Source organism: Brachyhypopomus gauderio, chromosome 6 (genome assembly GCF_052324685.1).
Source record: "Brachyhypopomus gauderio isolate BG-103 chromosome 6, BGAUD_0.2, whole genome shotgun sequence".
NCBI classification, from domain to species: domain Eukaryota; kingdom Metazoa; phylum Chordata; class Actinopteri; order Gymnotiformes; family Hypopomidae; genus Brachyhypopomus; species Brachyhypopomus gauderio.
In genome coordinates, this window is record NC_135216.1 from 7,782,273 (window position 1) to 7,804,065 (window position 21,793).

The 21,793-nt window shown below is 44.5% G+C and overlaps 1 protein-coding gene across 3 annotated transcripts in view; it reads right to left on the reverse strand.

Annotated features, from left to right (window-relative positions):
* Nucleotides 1–21,793, reverse strand: part of gabbr1b (gamma-aminobutyric acid (GABA) B receptor, 1b) — a 68,450-nt gene that overhangs the window by 26,004 nt on the left and 20,653 nt on the right. For 2 of the 3 annotated variants that reach the window (XM_077008428.1, XM_077008427.1), the window contains exon 7: nucleotides 3,908–4,068. In XM_077008428.1, the coding sequence (XP_076864543.1) occupies nucleotides 3,908–4,068 (161 nt within the window). Of the gene's footprint in view, nucleotides 1–3,907; nucleotides 4,069–4,965; nucleotides 5,333–21,793 lie in introns of those variants that run through there. The other variant, XM_077008429.1, reaches the window with a different exon arrangement.

A 21,793-nucleotide genomic window follows, 5' to 3' on the forward strand; every position in this document is an offset into this window, starting at 1 on the left:
GTCACAACAAAAGGGGCAGTTTTTCGCACGGAACTGCTCTCGTCCTCGGAACTGAAGGGTTTCTCACTGCAGTAGACACAAAAGGGAAGTGACATCGCACTCAATTAAGGCAATTGGGGGAAATGGACTATCGTACTTACTGATACAGCAATTTGCTCGCACGCCCTTTTAATAATGCAGATCAAACGGAGGGCAAACGCTCCTGTTGGCGTATAATAAGCTCAGACTCCGGGGACCGTCTGCTGTCCCTCCACTTCCCTGTCCTTCACTACTGACCGCACGTCCTCCGTGGCTGGAGCGCTAGAGTCAGTGCTGGTGCAGGAGACCCCCCCCCCCCCTCTCCTGGGAGTCGTCAGCGGAACTGCACGTTAGCCGCGGAGGCTCAGGGTGCAGGCTGACTCCGTCATGCCCTCCTACCCCTCCTGCCACCCCCCGGAGGAGACGTGCATGGGGTTCGCTCACGCTCGGGAGAACAGCTGGGTCCCGCCGTGACAAACCAAAGCAAAAAAGGGGGGGAAAAAACCCAAATCCTTTCTGCCCTGCTAATCTGACTATTTTTAGCTCTTAGTTTCCAGTATTTTCAAAGTCACACACAGAGACGATATACGCTCATGCAACACACGTTCGACTTTTCCCTGTCAATGAAAATGACAATCTGGCAGCTTTGATATAGCTTTAACCTAAACATGGCGACCTGCCCAAAATACAACACAACACTTATGTAGTCCTTAATACCAGTAGGACAATTACTTTTATTTGTTTTTCATGCAATAGTGAAGTTTTTAAACTGGTGTTGCACACACAAAGTTTGGCTGTTCAACATGATTTGCTACACTGTTGATGCAACCCATTTCATATATTAATAATCTGGATATTCACTGGAATGTTTTCTAACAGTGTTAATACATTAGTGCACAAAAATAGATATGTTTATCTAACATATGACTTTATGGTTGAGTAGAACAGTAATTATTAATACGCTGAAACACACGTTCACCCAAAACGTGACTTATTTAGACAAAAAATGTATTGTATGTTATAGTGTTCACTCTATCACAACATGATACACTTCCCAGTACCGGTGACACCACATAAATACTACCTTGATACAGTGAAGCCAAGCTTTCATTCTAATCATACTCATACTGTGTAACAATAATACCTACCTCTAAAACTGCCTTTGTGAAAGCTGATCACTACTGTCCCTGCCTGATGTTTACAGATCAGTCCAGGAAAGTGATCACTTTGATAGCACTGATGTCTGAAAATATTTGTCTGAAAGATATTTACGGCTCCTTTCCCACAGAAGGTAAACGTGGCCCAAATCCAATCTTCTAGGTCATATGCAACATGATGTGTTATCTGTGTGGCACTGTGAACCAGCAAAAACACTGAATCCCACATTTTCAGTCCTGATGTGGGACACGTTCAGACTCAATCTGAACATCTGAGCTGGAATTCATGGGATTTTAATATTAATCTAGCTCTATAATCGCTATTATTTCAAACTACCAAGAGAGAAAGATGAACGACAGCAGTGAGGGAGGATTTCAGAGTAAAGTGAAGTAACAGACCTCATGCATTAAACTAAAGCAGCTGCCATGACTCCACAGAGACCCGTCGTTTTTAACGATGGCTCTCTTACACCTCCTGATTGGTCAAGATCATCTGGTTCTGAAGTTGCAGCTGTCCTCCAACACCAGATCAACATCATTAAGGTTAAGCTAGTGGTTCTTCCTGCTCCCTCCATTATGACTGTTTACATCTGCACGTATGCTACGTGACACACGTCGTCCTTGTACACAAATCCAGCGTTAGTCTGTTTATACTAATGCTGGACTTGGGTCACATTAAAAAGATATTGTGAAAAGTCTAACAAAATATTTAAAAAATCCAGAAACTCTGATCTAGAGTGTGAACGTAGCCTAATTGCAGCTTTTCTGGAACAATATTGCAATGACAGTTCAAGTTGTGATTAGGTTTTTTATGTTTTAGCTCCAAATATTCATGGGGTGTATTTATCAACCTCATAGCAATAAAATCTACTGCACATAAGCGCAAAATTATTTTGCCCCTAAATGAAAGAAAACAGATGAACAAAACGAATTTCTACCATCTATGCAAACCGCACTATTGTTGAGCTATTATTGTGACCAAAATAAATATTTTGACAGCAATAATAAAATCTCTATCATCTTTAATCAGTTGCTCATTCAGCATGGGATACTGATGAATATAAAACCCTCCGAAATATTGTTTGGCGTGATGAACTTGTAGGAACTCCACCTCAGCTCACGTAACCAGATTACTACAACATCAGTGTGAAGAAGGGTTCGACACTCCGGTAAACAGTAGCTTGGTGGTAAGAAAGTCACCAGTAATAAATCGAGAAGAATATGAGTGTAAGTGTGGAGGAGGTTATGGTCATGACGACCAAGACAACAGCTATAATTCTAGCCTCCAATCCCACAGAGACATTGTTTAGAAGGACTGCAGGATGGTTAAACGCCTGCTCTGCTCCACCATCTAAATCAGTAAGCAGACAGAGCAGAGAGACACTCTAATGGTTTGGCAGTATATTCAGACTGGGTGGCGCATGGATCCAATCCTGGGCATGGAAGAAGCCTGCGGTCTAGCTCGTGGCATTAAGAATAGCGCCCCCTGTGGCCAGAGGTGACAGTGGGTTTCAGTATCCAAGGCCACATCTGATCAACATTGTGCAGCCTGCCTAACTTCTTATGACACCTCCCACCAGTCTTCCCATGTCGCTGTCCCGCTGTCCGTGGTGCTGATCTGTAAATCAAGTATGTGGGCTCTACAGGGGTCCGCTGCTCTGTGTGTTACTGCAGCAGTGTTTTGTACTGTGCTGATATGCATTCATCTGAACATTCGCTCATCTGAACGGCCCTTTCTATGCATTGTGCTGGTCTCTGACATGCTAGCAGTGACCCAGTCACTTTGTCCATGGAGACACCTTTCTGTTTTTGCAGTGTCTATAAAAGGACATGGACGTTCCCTCTCTCCTTTTGTGGCAGGGATCTGTGGAGTTATGTGTTTGTTTGAACTGCAGTTGCCTAGGTAACTGTTGTCATGCCAACCACCACCCCCAGTATCCCCTCTCCTTCTTCATGCCTTTGAAGTGGAGTTCCAATGCAGAGCTGTTTCGACCAATCACAGTAAAGCTCTTAGCAATACCAACCAGTCAGAATGATTTAACTGTTTGCAGCCTGTGTGTGTCTTTCCTTCTCAAACTCTCACTGCTTGCTGTGTGTGTGTGTGTGTGTGTGTGTGTGTGTGTGTGTGTGTGTGTGTGTGTGTGTGTGTGTGTGTGTGTGTGTGTGTTGGCACCTCCAGTGCGGAGGAGGAGAGAAGCAGGTGGGAAAGATGGAGAAACAGAGTGAGAGAGAGTGAGAGGAACAGAAAGAGTTGCGCAAAACAAGAAAAATGGACATATAATGAGAACTGTGTAAAAACCATTAATCTATTATGAGTTGCTTAGCTTTAATCTAGAAGACCCAGAAGTCGAAATAATATTAAGACATTAAAACACATTAAATTGCACACAATCGAGTGGGAAATGCATTCAAAATCATCATTAAGAAACGCTCATTACTAATTTAAAATTAATGAATGTCCAATGCAATTAAAAAAAACTCTGACCAGGAAAAAATTATTACTCCAGTCGTTGTAGACTATTGAACCAATTGGCTAACTAAGAACATGTTGAGATAAACTGCAGATTTACACAAAGCAACTCCTGCGTGAACAAGGCTCTGGGCGGCATGCCTTAAAAGTTCTAGAAATAATTAATCAATCCAGAAATAATCTCATGTGTACTCGTACACATTGTTTACCTTTAACCAAACCTGTGAATACTGGCAATCCGTTGAGTTTGGCAGTCACTTACCCTACTGTCGGAGTAGATGAGTTCAAGCTCGTAGTCCGGGAGAATGTCTGTCCTCTTGTTGACCAAATCTAGGGCCATTTGGGCAGATGGCAGGCAAGCCTGGCCGCCGGGCCATCCACCGCTCATAGGAAACAAGGCGCCAATGTAGAGCTTCTTCTTGCCTAGAGCCGGGCAGGACCAGGAGAGGAGCAGAGTCAGAGAGCCCAATATAAACGTGTAAGTGGCCACATAGCGCCGTCCGCCCAGCTGGTCGTGGCTGTATCCCGCCATGGTTGGAAGAAAGCTGCTGGCGTGTGATCCTGCTTTTCCGCTTGTATATCAGACGAAACACGCGGTTAATGATTTATGGCTAAATGCGATCCGTGAAATGCTTGAAATGTCTCCCCAAGTTTGTCAAGGTGGGAAAGTGTCAGGTTGAAGTGGCACCGCTAACCACACTACACTTGTTTGTTCGTATCCTGTAAGTCTGGGACCCACTGCACATTTGTAGTCAATTTACTGTTTGTTCGACTTCGGTGTTAATACGGCATAACAAACAACGCTGCAGGGATCTGGTTTCATATAACGGAGGATTTCTCTCAGCATTTAATTGATGTAATTGACTTATGCACAGAGGAATAGGAGTTAAGAAGAAATTTAGCAGAGACTAATAAGGTCGATTAAAACACGCGCAGGCCACGGTCCGTTAATTGGATTTTGGCGGTAGCATCAGTTAATGAAGACTAAATAGAGCTATGGCGTTTTATTTAAACTTCAGTCCTTATAATCTATATTCCCACCACATGCCATCTTTCTGCTGTTACGACGCTGTGAGGGATTAAAAGTGCTAAGGGCGATATTTGAGTCGCCTAGAATAGAAAACTCAAGTCTTACGAAACAAAAGGAATTCGTCAAAGTAAGGGAAGCGCACGCGGACGCAGGAGGAGCACCTGAGTAATAACGTCAAATGCGTATGATTGTTTGTAAATACAGAGATTACAGCCTCCTTAATTTGTTTTGGATTTAACAGAAGACCTTTACATCTACGTTGCGCCGTATACGCGTGACCACATACTCACGGGTTTCCTGAACATCACTGCCAGTGGGGTCAATTCAATCAAATTAACGTCACATTTTTGCTTACGATCACCGCAGTAGAATATTATCCACTCGAGCTATCCCTCCGTGTGATGTAACATCATAGAAAGTAATACGCCGGAGTTAAAACGACGAACTGTATGCGGATACAGGTTGAGGCAGGAATTGCTCGTGATGTAACTAATCCATAAAGCCTCCAGCTAAGGCGTGAAAAAAGAAAAGGCGTAACAAATGTCATAAGCACAGCTCGTAGCGGTATTTTCGTGGGCTGCAGCAGGGAGACTGAGAGCGATACCGAACGCGCCGGGTTTTGATAGAGTGAGGGAGAGAGAGAGAGAGAGAGAGAGAGAGAGAGAGAGAGAGAGAGAGAGAGAGAGAGCTGCAAAGGAGATAAAGGGGAGGGCTTGCGCTCTGTCCCTCTCCGTTTCACAAACCACTTTGAATTTGCAATCCTAACACAGCCACTCGCATTTATCTCCCCCCTTATTTTCTCTGGCAGCTACACACAGACTCCTGCTCTGCTCTCCAAATGGAACCATCCTGGCTTTGAATAGCTTGCAATTATTGCGAGTTTGTATAGAATTCATGTTAATAATGAACGTAATTACGAAAGTGGACACATACTATGTGGAATAATTTCTCTTTCTCCCACTCTCGCATGGCCAAAAATGACTTTTGCACTGGCTTCTGCACTCAAAACCCCTGGCTGTCACTTCCCCCCTTCTATCACCATCTGCCAATCAATGTGAGCTTTTAATCTAGCCGGGGTCATTAAGCAGTTCTGAGTGCGGGTGTAGGCTAAACTACGTTTGGAATCCTGTTCTGTTTCTCTCTCCCACACACTCCCACACGTCTTCATCACCACAATCTCCTTCGATCGCTCGCAAAGCACACTAATCCTTCTGCACGTTGTGAACATACACAGTACAGGGCAGATATGCTTGCTAATCCCACTAAGAGATGGATGGTGCATGGATGAGACAGAGAGAGTGTGTATATGTGTGTACGCACATGTCTGGGTGTGTGTGTGTGTGTGTGTGTGTGTGTGTGTGTGTGTGCGCAGAGGAGATGGGTGTGTAGCTCTAAATGTGTCTTCAATAATACACCTTCCAGCTGATGGGCCCACACCGATCTGTGCCTCCACTAACCCCTTTTCTGCTCTCTCTATCTCTGAATCCCTAAACCTGAGCCGAGAGAACACAATGTTTTCTTTCTCCCTGTCCAAATCCCTTCACTCACTCCATCTTTCTGCGTTTAATACCATCGCACTCTGAAATATATACATGTGTCAGGCTACTTGAACCAATTTTACATTTGAAAACATATACAAACAAACAAACACACACACATTTGCAGCTGCAGTCATAATAATATGAGCTGCAGACTCCACTGAGAGCTATTGGGCTTGATGACGTCAACGACGTCCGGATTGGACACGACTGGTGCGGGGCGCGCCACGTGCAGAGGAAGATATCAGTACGTCCCATCTTAACACTTTTTCGTGATTACTGATTGGCTGAAAGAAATGAGTGACTCGCCTTTAAAATATCCTCCTTTCCTTCTCCAGGTCCTCAGCTGTCTGTTTGTCTTGGTCATAGCCAACAGACACTGAGAAATCGTTTACAGCCACTAACGGCGAATTGATTGAAACTGCATTCACACCACACGTCGTAGCTATAACAAGCTCCACCCTTTGTCCTGAATTATCCATAGTGAGCTGCACCATATACCGTGTATTTGTGATGTGCGTTTACAGTATTTATTGCGTCAGGGGAGACCTACCAATACTCAGCCTTAGTTATATACTGCCGTTACAAAGCCATAAAAACTGGGACATGACATCAAAGTAACCGCAAGCTAATGATTACAGTGCTGTGCTCAGGACGATGAGGCACACGAGAGAGAGCAAATAGCTTTGTGTGAGCTGTGGACCCTTGATCCATAAACTCTGTCCATATTTTGGTGCAAAGCTGATTAGCAATTCTGGACTCTGGACTGTAATTTTTTAAGAGACGAGCACTTTAGGTGAAGTGCTTTGCTGAAGACAGATAACTGTCTTCTGCAAAGAAGGTTTAGTCTATCACTCTCTCTGTCTCACTCACTCACTCTCTCTCTCTCTCTCTCTCTCACCAGGACTTCAGCTGTGTACCTTATGTTCAGCACATAATTCCAAAGACTCACAGTATATACCACGTAATACTGTGGCACAGCTAGCACTGTTCCTCCCGCTGCACTAGCCGTAAATCACAGAGATTAAAGGTTCTTTTCCTATGCCCCAGTGTTCCGTGCAGGGCATATTTCAGCCACTAGAGCGGCGCTCTGACTCCCTCCCCACAGCAGTGGGCAGTGTCACAGAGACAGAGCTCAGGGCTGTTGGCCTGCCCCCCTCTCCTTCATTAGCCCGTCTGGCCTGTGATGACTCATTCATGACATCACCTAATAAGAACATTGGTTCATTTTTACAAAATACTCGATTTAGCGTGATGCTAGCAAAGTAACAGTGTTACCGTAACGGCCCCTTTCTGTCATTCTCTGTCACTGTCTGTCTCTGTCATTCTCTGTCTCCCTCTGTCTCTTTCTCATTCCCTCTCCATCCATGTCTGTGCCGTGCTTTTTTTGTGTGTTTTCAGAAAAGGCATGGCGGGTGGGCTCCCTATCATCAAATTGAGTCTGGATATCCATGCGTACTTTTGGAAAGGAGTTTCGAGGCTGATGGCAATAGAAGGACATCTGAGGTGAACCTGCCTGGTACAACAGTTCCAGGTCCACATCTCTCCACCCACAACAGCAGACGGATCCCCACATCCCCACAGGACACATGTCTCTCCCTTTACACTAGCCTAAAACACATGACGCACCCCAGCTAAATGGAACTGAATCAGCCTGTGATTAATTTGGAAATGCACAAGTACAGAGCTCAAGCCCCAGGCTACAGAGAATTCTAGTTTGCACGCACAACGGAGCACCTGATGCGGTGCCCCGTGGTTAAAACAGCTTAAAGAAATCTCAGGGCTAGCAGGCAAACGCACTTATCGAGACTACAGCAACGGCGTGATTCATCTGTTGGCTCTGTAGCTTCAAACGCAAACAGAAGTAGCGCTTCGCACTGGTTGCACGGACTACAGGCAGAGATAACGGTATCTAAACGCCGGTTTCTTCCCCTCTTGTTCATGAGTAAGTCTGACCAGCATAAGACACTCTCGGCTCGAAGCGTCAGCGGCTCCGTTTAAGCATTACCGCATTGCCTTTGCCGGAGGGGTGTGTGTGTGTGTGTGTGTGTGTGTGTGTGTGTGTGTAGGGGGAGGACGTCGGCGGGGGATTACAGATGAAGTGTTATTTACAGGACTGGGTTGTGTCCAGGATCGTTCTTGCTGGAACTGACACAGTTGCGCTTCTCCACGATGTCTGACCTCAGACAGCCCCGCCTCCAAGCGCTTCATGTAACACTAATGCGCATTTCTCCCCGCAGGTCTGGCGAAACAGGACATTACGGGTTGTGGTGTGCAGTGGCCGGTCCTGACACGCATGACTGCGAGCAGTGGCAGCCCCATTAATGTGAAGAGGCCTTTAAAATGCGCCGATTACGTTCCATAATAACACAAAATGCATTCGGTGTCATGTCCTGCCTGTTAGGAATATCATATTTATCTAAATTCATTTAAAAACCAACTTCCAAAACAATACTGTGAGAGAGTCGCAGTGGTTGGAGGTGTGTGAGAGGTTTAAATCATACCATTCCAGTTTCCAAAAAAGCTGCAAGACAAATATAAAATCTTTCACTTTAATGAACAGTTCCTCGCTCTCCACGGGTGAGAGGAAGTGACTGAACTGACAGATGACTTCTGGCTAATAGTCATACAGCCAAGAGATGTGGGGGAAAAAAAGGAGCCCATGTTGCCAGGGTCACAGCGGGATGGCGTGATTGGCCCTGCTGGTTGCCAGGTCACAGCGGGCCACTGCGATTGGTTGCGCAGGTTGCCAGGTCACAGCTGGGCAGCACGATTGCCTCTTCGCGGCTGCCAGATGCGCAGCATGGAACTATGCGGACCCAGAAGCCACCTGGGAAACCGTAATCCTGAGCCTCCTCAACTTTATACTGCGAAGAAAACAAACAAGTTGTCTAGTGGCTTTTCACTTTGGCGTGAGCAAATAATGGCATAAACCGCACCTCCTGGTTCGTTGGTCGGGAGGAGCGGTGAGAGGAAGACAGGCACACAAATAAAGCTGTTGTCTTGATTTGATGCCCTCCCACCCACTCCTCCACGACAACGCCGAGGCTTCTGCAGAGAGCTGCAGCCTCTCCCGCTCATAACCGCTCCGATCCTTTTATGTGCTCTGCGTGCCGCGCATTCTCTAAGCAGATTTGCTCAATTTGACACCAAATTTCATTTGCTGCTAAAATTCCTGGATTCCAAATCACATCAGCGCCCGTTCTCTCCCGACCCACTCCCCCCCCAAACGGCCCAGCGTCGGGACGCAGGCAGACGGATCAGTCGGTGCCGTGGGGGCGCGAGAGTCGGCCAAGGCACGGCTCCAACGGCCGTTCGCCATTTTGCAGAGGCACGGGGGCGGCGTGGCGGGGGACACGGTGTGCGCTCGAGCTACGGACTGGTAGCCGGACGCTGGACGTCCTCGCTGCCCAGCTGAACTGGAGTGTGAAATATGACCAGGCGCAGCTTAATAACACACCTGCTGGTCAGAGCGTCTGCTCGGCTAAATCCGGCTTAACCCTACGGGCTTAGGGACCCTGCCTTTCCATATTTAACTATTTCGGTATTGGCCGGGCTGTAGAACTGTGCTCAGCTGGGCCCTTTTCATTCATCAGTTTCAGCTAATTATACGCTCAGAGGAGGGAAACTAAGGAAAACATCCTCAAATAGACCTCTGGAAACCAATGCTGCTTCTTAATAAACAGGATAATTACTTCACTTTGTTCTCTACACAAATCAAATGATTTATATTCCAGCATGTCAGAACAGTAATGTAACTAAATAACTGGCAACCCTAAAGTGACTGTAGTCAATAGCCAAACACTAGAAGCTGTGATCTTTTACACTCCCTGGCTAATGCATTTTTTTCTTTGCTGTCTCAGAAGCTTTGAAGAACTGTCAATTTTTTTAATCTTTACTTTATAAACTGAAGTCAAAACTGATATTTTTTTACACTGTTAGTTTATATTCCTAGTGATACTATCCACAATTAGTTTCATGTCATTTAAATTTCATTAGCACAATATCAGTTACATGCCATATTTTCTCATCTAGACCACATCATCAATGCTAAACGAGTGGGGGAAATGATAGTATGCACTAATTTCATGTCATGCCTTCAAGACCTTTCAAATGCCATTGAAGATGCAGCTGAACTGGGCGAGAAGTCAAATTACAGGAGGGAAAATATTATTAAGGTTTCTATTTCAAGTTGACTTTGAACACCAGCTGTGTTCTTCACCTTCTCTCCGGCTATCTCATGGCATTTCCTAGTCCCCTGACCAGAGGCTTCTTTCATCATCACACTCACACCCCCCCCCCCCCCACTCACTGAGGTGGGCTGTAATAATGTTAATGCGTTGTGCACCACATCCATAAAGCCACTCTAATCTGGGTGGCTGTCTGCAAGCCGAGTTGGTCCCACTCCGCTATTTCAGGCACCCACATTCTTCACGTTTACGACGCTTCTCTTATGATCCCGCCGTCGCCGGAGCGCTTATTTCATTGTTGAAGAGCACTCCCTCATTTTCACACCTCTCTCGCTCCCGAGAATAAGACGCGGGGGAATTAAGGGGGCCCACTCGATGGTATCTCCGCGTCTTATAAATAAAGAGAGAAAGAAAACAAACAAATAAATTAATAACTGTTTCAAAAGGGCAAGAGGAGGTGAAAGGAAGACAGTGACAAACAACATAACAAATCACACGTGGCTGCATCAGCGTCCTCTCTCTACCGGGACGTGAGTAAATGTACAGCCCTAAAGATTAGAGTCCATTACGGAGGATAAAAACACTAACCAGACTCTGACTGGCCGTGTTTGCGAAAATGCATATAAATGACTTAATTTATGTATGCAGCCACGCCGGTGGAATATAATCCCTTCATTTAGGACTGCGCCAAATGGCTCCTTATCACTGCGCATGCATACCCATAAAACACAGCAACTAGACGTCTGCAAAGGCCGGGCAGGGTAGAAGATTGCGAGGCAGGGAGGAAAAAAGATGGAGAGAAAGAGCGATAGAGCGGAGTAGGGGCAGAGAGGCGGAGGGGGAGCGGGTGGAGGTGGAGGTGTGGTGGATGCGGATGCTGTGACCCTCACCGCCTCCGTCCCCAGGGGCCAGCCGCTTGACCTGGGCCGTGTTGACGAGCTGCTGGCGTGATGGAGTTGAGAGAGTCACGCTGATGCGTCACGGCTCTAATGACAGTGGAAGCAGCGGCGGGGCATTCCGGAACCCCCCCCCACACACACACACACACACACACACAACGTCCCGCAGCCCCATGACATCGGAGGGGTAGCAGAGGGGGAGCGGATATGGCGACCTTGCAGACAGCCGCTGCCTTGCCCCCCCGCTGGTGAAGGGTGCTGCTGACTGCCTTGAGGGGGGGGTGGAGTTTTGGGGGAGGGGTGGGGCTTGTTGAGGCTGTGTGGTCATTGGTTCGAGAATGACACGCAATCTGTGACTTGGCGACTGTCGGTAGGTTCTTATGATGTTTGCTGCAGAAATTGGCAGAGACTGCTTAAGAATAACGATGTCAACACTCACTATAGCGATGAAAAAATAGCTACATTAAAGCAGATTAAAAGTGATCCGGCATTTCGAGCCTTAAGCTTTATTATTGCTGTAGTCTTCTTAGTCCCATGGTGTGTTTTCTTGTTGCTGTTGAAGGTTGATGAGCTCCAGAAGTCATTATCGTAGTTCAGGCAGATTCGTTGTACCTAACGTTTAAAACGCCCCCCCAGGCTACACTCCTGCCACACACGCTGTTCTCAGCACCTTCTTTTTAAAGGGAGTGGTTGGTTTTTGTTATTACCAAACTCTTTTCTCAGTTTCTCCCAGTCCCTTGCACGCTAGCTGTCATCTGACCCATATAAAAGAAGAAAACCTCTAACGCGCAACGGCCCGCGGCGTTCTGGATCCAGACGCAGCAGTGACAGTAGTGCAGAAGGCCGTACATTACGATCCGGTACCTCTCGAGGCTTCACGTCACCTTCCTTCCTCGACTCAGAGCAGCAGGCCCGGAAGAGCCCGGCAGAGGCCGAGCTGGGACGGCACGCTGCCTCGTGCTGCCTCGTTACTGCCTCAAGCTGCCTCGAGCTGCCTTGTGCTGCCTCGTTACTGCCTCGTGCTGCCTCGTTACTGCCTCGTGCTGCCTCGTTACTGCCTCAAGCTGCCTCGTGCTGCCTCGTTCTGCCTCGTTCTGTTGGTTCTGTCGCAGCGCCCGTCAGGGAGTCGCACCGAAGGGCAGATCAGCCGACGAGCACACAGTGAGATCCACAGAACAACACGCGAGTGTGGAGTGTGGATGCGGGGGGGGAACAAGGGTGGGGAACGCTCTGGAGATCGCTGCATTATCGGTCGTAGCAGCGTGATGTTGAGGGATGCTTTGAAGGTGGTGTCTCCACTCGGAAAAGGATGGAGTTTGATTATTTATCTATTTATATCTGGCACAAGCTTGATTTTCCAAACTTGTTCAGTAGATTGCAAATCCCGCCAATTCAGTCAGTGCCATATTAAATCTATGAGACAGAGGAGAACTGGGACTGTGAGATCTCCTATGCAGTTGCTTTGCGGTTGGTTTCTGTGGAGGCTTCTAATTTGCTTCTAAAATTCTCCCAAAAAAAATCCTTAATCCTCAGAAAGAAAGTGTTTAATATTCATTACTTTATTCTTGCAAAAACACCCACACACGCGCTCTCTCTTTCCTTTTTAATATATACACTTAAATGCAATGAGTTACTTTAATATCATATTTTGATCTAAAGTGAGGATTCATTATTCAGTAATGAAGTCAGTGTTTTATCATCTTAAGAACATCAATAAGATCAAAGATTAACCAGATCAAACCAGATCTTGAGAATCTCATCCATGCTTTTGTCTCTAGCAGTGTTGATTACTGTAATGGCCTCCTAACAGGACTTCCAAAAAAGATGATCAAACACCTACAGCTGATTCAAAATGCAGCTTAGCTAGAGTTCTCACTAGGACTAAAAGAAGTGATCACATCACATCCATTCTTAAGTTCTTACACTGGCTACCAGTACACTACAGGACAGACTTCAAGGTGTTATTACTGGTCTATAAACAACTTAATGGTGTAGGACAAGTGTATATATCTGATATACTGCAGAGCTATGAGCCGGGCAGAAATCTTAGGTCACTAGGAAATAATCCGTTTGTCCTGCCCAAGGTTAAAACTAGACATGGAGCGACAGCCTATAGCTATTATGCTGTTCATTCGTTTATTCTAAATGGTATCAGCTGTAGGAGTATATTAGAAGACCTGAAATACTAGATGTTTTTAAATCATAAAATAAAAGATAATGCTAGATGTTTTGACATCATGAACGTAAAAGTAAGATAAATAACTCACTTATTTGGTCAGGCTTTTGGTTAGATATTATTTTTACTTAATAATAAATTTTACTTACTTTTATTTATCCTTTTGCTTATACTTATTTTATTCTTATCTTCTTTAATTCATAATTATTAATCTTAATCTTATTTTAATTTATTGTTTTAGCTATTTTAAACCCTTTGTAAATCCTTTAAACCATTTGATTTGATTTCTTTAAATTCTTTATCTAATTAATTTTACTTTCTATTTTATTCCTTTAAAATCTTGTTTTTCAATGACCCTCCCAAGGTGATAGATTATGGGTCCTTTTTTCCCTGTGTACTGTATTTTGAATAGCTGTTGTGCATGAAATTCATTTTAAACCTTGCCTTGCCCATTATAATTCTTTGATACTCATACTTTGATTTAAAGTGAGGATTCAATATTCATTACTTTATTCTTGTTAGAACACCCACACTCTATCTTACTGTAAACCTACAGTACACACACTCTCTATCTATCTATCTATCTATCTATCTATCTATCTATCTATCTATCTATCTATCTATCTATCTATCTATCTATCTATCTATCTATCTATCTATCTATCTATCTATCTATCTATCTATCTATCTATCTACAGCAACTCAGCCATGAATTGGTAGGACACGTAAACTGACGGAGCGGGGTCAGCGGATGCTGAACTACAGACATCCAAACTTTATGTGGCCTTCAGATTAGCTCATGAACAGTGTGCAGAGAGCTTCATGGAATGGGTTTCCATGGTTGAGCAGCTACATCCAAGCCATACATCACCAAGTGTGATGCAAAGCATTCGATGCAGCACTGGACTCTAGAGCAGTGGAGTCATGTTCTCTGGAGTGACGAATCGCGCTGGCAATCTGATGGATGATTCTGGGTTTGGCAGTTGCCAGGAGAACGATACTTGTCTTACTGCATTGTGCCAAGTGTAAAGTTTGGTGGAGGGAGGATTATGGTGTGGGGTAGTTTTTCAGGAACTGAGCTTGGCCCCTTAGTTCCAGTGAAAGGAACTATGAATGCTTCAGAATACCAAGACATTTTGGACAATTTCATGCTCCCAACTTTGTGGGAACAGTTTGGAGCTGGCCCCTTCCTCTTCCAACATGACTATGCATCAGTGCACAAAGCAAGGTCCATAAAGACAAGGATGGCAGAGTCTTGGTGTGGATGAACTGGTCTGCACAGAGTCCTGACGTCAACCCAATAGAACACCTTTGGGATGATTAGAGCAGAGACATCAGTATGTGACGTCACAAATACGCTTCTGGAAAAATGGCCAAAAATCCCCATAAAACAGTCCTAAACCTTGTGGACAGCCATCCCAGAAGAGTTGAAGCTGTTCTAGCTGCAAAGGGTGGACCAACGTCATATTGAACCCTATGGATTAGGAATGGGATGTCACTTAAGCTCATATGGGAGTCAGGGAGGGTGAGCGAATACTTTTGGCAATATAGTGTATATATAGGCATGTGTTACTTTGATGTTATACCTTGATCTAACATGAGACCTTTCAGTAACCCAGCCAGGACACACAGAGAGGTGCACACTCAATATTCCAAAACTCTCTTTAGAAACATACAGCAATCTAAAACATTTGAACTGAATATTCAAAACCAATATTGCTCTTTGGCAAACAATCGACTCCTCAATGACTCACACAAACAAGTACACTCACATACACAGACAGAAAAAAGGCTTTCACAAAATGACCTTTCTCACACTGAGCTCCACAGGTAGGAAGAGCACAGGAGCGAGAGAGAGAGAGAGAGAGAGAGAGAGAGAGCGAGAGAGAGAGGGAGGATGAGAAAGAAAGAGGGAGATCTCTCACTGTGTCTCCTCTGTTAATTAAAATCCCCTAATGCTTCCTGCTGCCTGTTGGGTGCAAACCAATCTCAGTGCTTTAATGAAAAAAGCCAATACTGCCGGCTCTCATGTCCACTCCGGAGAGAGAGCGGAGCACGCATCACTTCTGCTATCGCCAAGATCTGTAGGAAGTACAGGGATTTACTTTTCCCCCACTATCGGTATTCATCTACAAAAGGCAGCGTAACACACCGTCCTCGCGAGTCCAGTAAGAGCACTCACTATATATCTGCATCCTGAGATATCTACGGTTACACAGCACGTACACTCTATTGCCATTGTTAAATATTCACCACTACAAACATCCTTTGTTCGTTCAGGAATTATACTACTGACAGCATCCCTGCTTTGGTTAAGAAAAACACTTTATCACAGGGTCTATATCAATTCAGCAATTCATGTTCATAAATACAAAAATGTGGTGTTTGATTACTTTGGCCTACTGCCAGTTTTATGTGTAATGTTCTTCAAAGAATAACTGTACAGCTTATTCTGCACCGGTCGTGCTCTATTGTACATTTGTGTATTATACAGAAAACTGCATCTTTTAGATACTTATTGCTGCAGAACAGTAAATGCAGCAGCAGCTGTTGTAACCGTAGCTGCAGTGTAGTGGCATTATTGTAAGAGTAGCTGTAGATGCAACACTTGCAAAATAAGCTGCAAACATACACACACACACACACACACACACATACACACACAAGTTTTCCCAATGGGAAGGTGGTCATATCAAATGTATCAAAGAAGACCAGGACTGTCTTAGAAATCAATTGATGCAATCAGATTTGGAAAATATGACATTTTCAATGTGCTGTCCATGGAGCTGAATACAGAGCTCTGTGTTCAGCACCAGGGACAGCACATTAAATGCATTGAACAAATAGAAAATTCAATAGCTTTTGAATTTTTTGAGATATTGCAAATCTCAAAAATCTTGCAGCAATCGATTTCTGAGACAATTCTGGTCTTCTTTATATGCTGCATGACCACCTTCCCTTTGGAAAAACTTGATCCAATATGGCACCCATGTTCCGAACATAGTCTGAAAGACAAACCCCCTCATCCATTACTTGCTGGGATTTCCAGATATGTAATTTTTATTTAGTCTCTTAAATAAAATGGTGTCCTGTGTCACACACACACACACACACACACACACACACACACACACACACACACACACACTCCTTGTTCTACTTCATGCTGAAGATTAATTAGAGTTCTGAAAGTTCTGAAGTTCTGAATTATATTGGCTGTATGTTTGGGGTCATTGTCGTGCGGCAGAATCAATTAAGAGCCAATCAGACGCCTCCCTGATGGTACTGCATGATGAATACATATCTGCCTATATTTCTCAGCATCAAGAACACCATTAATCCTGACCAAATCTCCAACTCCATTTGCTAAAATGCAGCCCCAAACTTACAAGGCACCTCCACCACACTATTGAACCTCCACCACGCTTCACTGTTGCCTCATTATTGGACTGATACTTTCTGTTACAGCCAAATATGTCCAATTTGGACTGATCAAGCCAGAACACCTGTAGCCATTTTTCTCTACCCCAGTTCCTATGTTTTCATGCATAGTTCAGTCACTTGGCCTTGTTTCCACATTAAAGGTTTGGCGTTCGGACTGCAATTCTTCCATCAAAGACCACTTCTGGCCAGACGTCTCCAAACAGTAGATGGGTGTCCCACTGATTTCTGCCAGTTATGAGCTACGCTGCTGGATTCCTTATGATTTAGTAGACACGATGTGTCTTTCTTCTGCTTCACTACGTTTCCTTGGCTGCCCACTGTGTCTACGGTCCTCAGCGCTGCCCGTCTCCTTGTGCTTCTCCAAAAGAGCTTCAACAGCACATCCTGAAACCCCAGACTCCTGTGAAATCTTTGCCTAGGAGAGACCTTGTCTCTCAGTCTTCACTGACCTCACCTTTGTAAGAGCCGCTGGCCCAAAACTAAAGATGGCGTGAGACTGCTGGGCTCTGTCCGTGGTGCTGAAGTGCAGCGCACAACCAGACCAGCGGAACACTTCACATGAGCAGGGAGGAGCCTACAAGTTCCGCCCAGGATCCACCCCCTGGGAGGGCATGTTTGATGCAATGCTCCTCCTCTAACCGCCTCTAGCTGTCTTAAAGAGACGGATGTGGCATCATGATGATGGCCTTCCATAGTCTGTCTGCCTGTCACTGGCTCTCTCCATCACACCAATGGACCCCACTTCCTCATTAACTTATTACATTTACTTCCTCATTTACTTCTTTTGTGGATTTGAACTGTCCTGTTGCTCCAGTGATTAAGTTACTCTTTATCGGTGAATGTCATTTTCCTCTGGAAAAAACGTGCAGTTGCTTGACACATTTCAGTTCTTGGTATAAATTAGGTGTCATTTAACTCTTCAAGAGGTCTCAGGAGTGGTATATGGATTTGGTGAACTGACCTCTCTGGTGGAAATATGTAATTGCACGAAACGTGCAGAAGCACATTTTTGTAACATGGGTTTTGCTGATATCTTGTATGCAGATTCATCCGATTGCAAGTGTGTTGAAGTTGAAAGGGTATTCAACAAGAGCTCAATGAGAATTCAGTGATGGAAATGTTCTGAGGATGTTAAGCGAATAATCCACTGGTATAATCACATCCTTCTCAGTATAATGTTGGATTTGCATTTGAGATCCTTCGACTGCAGATATGAATAAAAGAGAGAATAAATGAGAATAAAAGCTGCCAGTGTTTCTTTGAAACATCAGTTAGGTTAATTTAGCAAGGTATCCATCATTAACCATATATTTTCTAGATATAGATATATATGAAGCAAAAACAATATTAGCAAACATCTTGGCTATGATTAGTGAATTACCCAGCTTTACATTAGCTATACCACTAAACCAACTTCACAATTACTAGGGTACATTCCATTACGTTACAAGGGTAACATTAAAATCAACAGCAATAATAATCTGGCTGGTTATTTTCAGAAGCTATCTAGCCAACCACCATCATACATTACCTTTGCATCAATATAAAAGCCAACTCGGCACCACTCCTGTGGTCCTTGAGGTTACAGAACTGTCACCACTTCTGAAAAGCCAAGTCAATGTTTATTCTGGTCTTAGCTGGAGCTCTGTCACTCTCACTTTAAGCTTGCAGGCTGTCTTCAGTTCTACGTTTCATTGTTTTGATCATGGTGGAGGCCACAGAGGACATCTTGGTGTCCGTATTCAGCAGAGTCAGCTCTGTACACACCAGCACAGTGAGCCCTTGCTCCTCTGACATTTCTCAGGAATAGCACATTGCAACAACCCCCTTTTTCAGTCTTTGCATGTGACATTAATATGTAAAGACATCTGACACGGTGCAGAAAACTCCCGCCAAATTCAACCAATGAATATTTCATGCTTTACAGGGTGACTCGCCGCGGTAGAAGAACATTATACAGTGGGATGCGAAAGTTTGGGCACCCTTGTTATTTTTCCTGATTTACCTTTTATAAATCATTGAATGTTTGGATTAAAAAATTCAGTTAAATATATCATATAGGGGACAAACACGGTGATATTTGAGAAGTGAAATGAAGTTTATATGATTTACAGAAAATGTGCAATAATTGTCAGAACAAAAATAGGCAGGTACATAAGTTTGGCACCAAAAAAAACCTTAACTCAATATTTAGTAGATCCTCCTTTCGCAGAAATAACAGCCTCTAAACGCCTCCTATAGCTTCTAATGAGAGTCTGGATTGTGGCTGAAGGTATTTTAGACCATTCTTCTTTACAAAACATCTCTAGTTCATTCAGGTTTGATGGTTTCCGAGCATGGACAGCTCTCTTTAAGTGACACCACAGATGTTCAATAATATTCAGATCTGGGGACTGGGATGGTCATTCCAGAATGTTCTACTTGTTCCTCTGCATGAATGCGTTAGTAGATGTTGGGCTGTGTTCAGGGTCGTTGTAGATGTTGGGCAGTGTTTAGGGTGGTTGTAGATGTTGAGCAGTGTTTAGGGTGGTTGTAGATGTTGAGCAGTGTTCAGGGTCATTGTAGATGTTGAGCAGTGTTTAGGGTCATTGTAGATGTTGGGCAGTGTTTAGGGTGGTTGTAGATGTTGAGCAGTGTTGAGGGTCGTTGTAGATGTTGAGCAGTGTTTAGGGTCGTTGTAGATGTAGGGCAGTGTTTAGGGTGGTTGTAGATGTTGAGCAGTGTTTAGGGTCGTTGTAGATGTTGAGCAGTGTTGAGGGTCGTTGTAGATGTTGGGCAGTGTTGAGGGTCGTTGTAGATGTTGGGCAGTGTTTAGGGTGGTTGTAGATGTTGAGCAGCATTCAGGGTCGTTGTAGATGTTGAGCAGTGTTTAGGATGGTTGTAGATGTTGAGCAGTGTTCAGGGTGGTTGTAGATGTTGAGCAGTGTTCAGGGTGGTTGTAGATGTTGAGCAGTGTTCAGGGTCATTGTAGATGTTGGGCAGTGTTGAGGGTCGTTGTAGATGTTGAGCAGTGTTTAGGGTCGTTGTAGATGTTGAGCAGTGTTTAGGGTGGTTGTAGATGTTGAGCAGCGTTCAGGGTCGTTGTACATGTTGAGCAGTGTTTAGGGTCGTTGTAGATGTTGAGCAGCGTTCAGGGTCGTTGTAGATGTTGAGCAGTGTTCAGGGTCGTTGTAGATGTTGAGCAGTGTTTAGGGTCGTTGTAGATGTTGAGTAGCGTTCAGGGTCATTGAATGAATGAATGTTTCAATTTATATAGCGCCTTTCAAGATACCCAAGGCGCTTTACAATTGTTTACACAGCTACAAATCTCAGACAGCCAATCACACACCGGCGAGAAGCGTCAGCCAATTGCGCACCACGTACTCTCTACCGGGATCCACAGCCCCCTGGGGGACTGAATGGGGTGCAGGAAGGGGAGAGAGAGGACAGACCCTAGTGATAGAGCACCATCCACCACTGGGCATACAAGCACACACACTCAGACAACAACTTGTTTTTATTGAACAGAGAGAGACACAGACACACACTCATGGAGAGACACAGACACACACTCAGGGAGAATTTGGGACTGCCAATTTACCTAAGCTCCATGTTTTTGGACTGTGGGAGGAAACCGGAGAGCCCGGAGGAAACCCACGCAAACACAGGGAGAACATGGAAACTCCACTCAGATAGGGGCTTGAACCCAAGACCCCAGTGCTGAGAGGCAAACGTGCTAACCACCAAGCCACTGTGCTGGCATTGTAGATGTTGAGTAGCGTTCAGGGTCGTTGTAGATGTTGAGCAGTGTTTAGGGTCATTGTATATGTTGAGCAGTGTTTAGGGTCGTTGTAGATGTTGAGCAGTGTTCAGGGTCGTTGTCCTGTTGGAAGATCCAGCCCCAATGCAGCTTCAGCTTCTTCACTGATTCCTGGACATTGGTCTCCAGAATCTGCTGATATTGACTGGAATCGATGCGTCCCTCAACCTTAACAAGATTCCCAGTCCCTGTACTGGCCACACAACCCCACAGCATGATGGAACCACCACCAAATTTTACTGTAGGTAGCAGGTGTTTTTCTTGGAGTGCTGTGTTCTTTTTCCTCCATGCATAATGGCCCTTGTTATGGCCAAATAACTCTATTTTGTTTTCATCAATCCACAGCACCTTACTCCAAAATGAAGCTGGCTCGTCCAAATGTGCTTTAGCATACCTCAAGCGGCTCTGTTTGTGATGTGGGTGGAGAAAAGGCTTCCTCTGCATCACTCTTCCATACAGCATCTTCTTGTGTAAAGTGCGCCGAATAGTTGAACGATTCACAGTGACTCCATCAGTAGCAGGATGATGTTGTAGGTCTTTGGTGCTGGTCTGTGGGTTGACTCTGACTGTTGTCAACATCCAACACTTCTGTTTATTCGAGATTTTGCTTGGTCTGCCACTTTGAGCCTTGACTTGAACTGTACCTGTCTTCTTCCATTTTCTCACAATGTTATTCACATGGGAGACTGAAAGCTGAAATCTCTGACATAGCTTTCTGTATCCTTCTCCTAAACCATGATGGTGAACAATCTTTGTTTTCAGGTCATTCAAAAGTTCTTTTGAATCTCCTATGCTGCGACTCTTCAGAGAAGATGCAAAGAGGAGAAAAACTTACAATTGCCACCCTTAACTACCCTTTCTCATAATTGGAGTCACCTGTGTATGGAGGTCAAGGGTCACTGAACTTACCAATCCAAATTTGAGTTCCAATAATTAGTTTTGAAATCAATAAAATGACAACAGTGCCCAAACCTATTTTTGTTTAGACAATTATTGCACACTTTCATATAAACTTAATTTCACTTGTCCCCTATAAGATATATTTATATTTAAAATAATATTTAATTTTTTA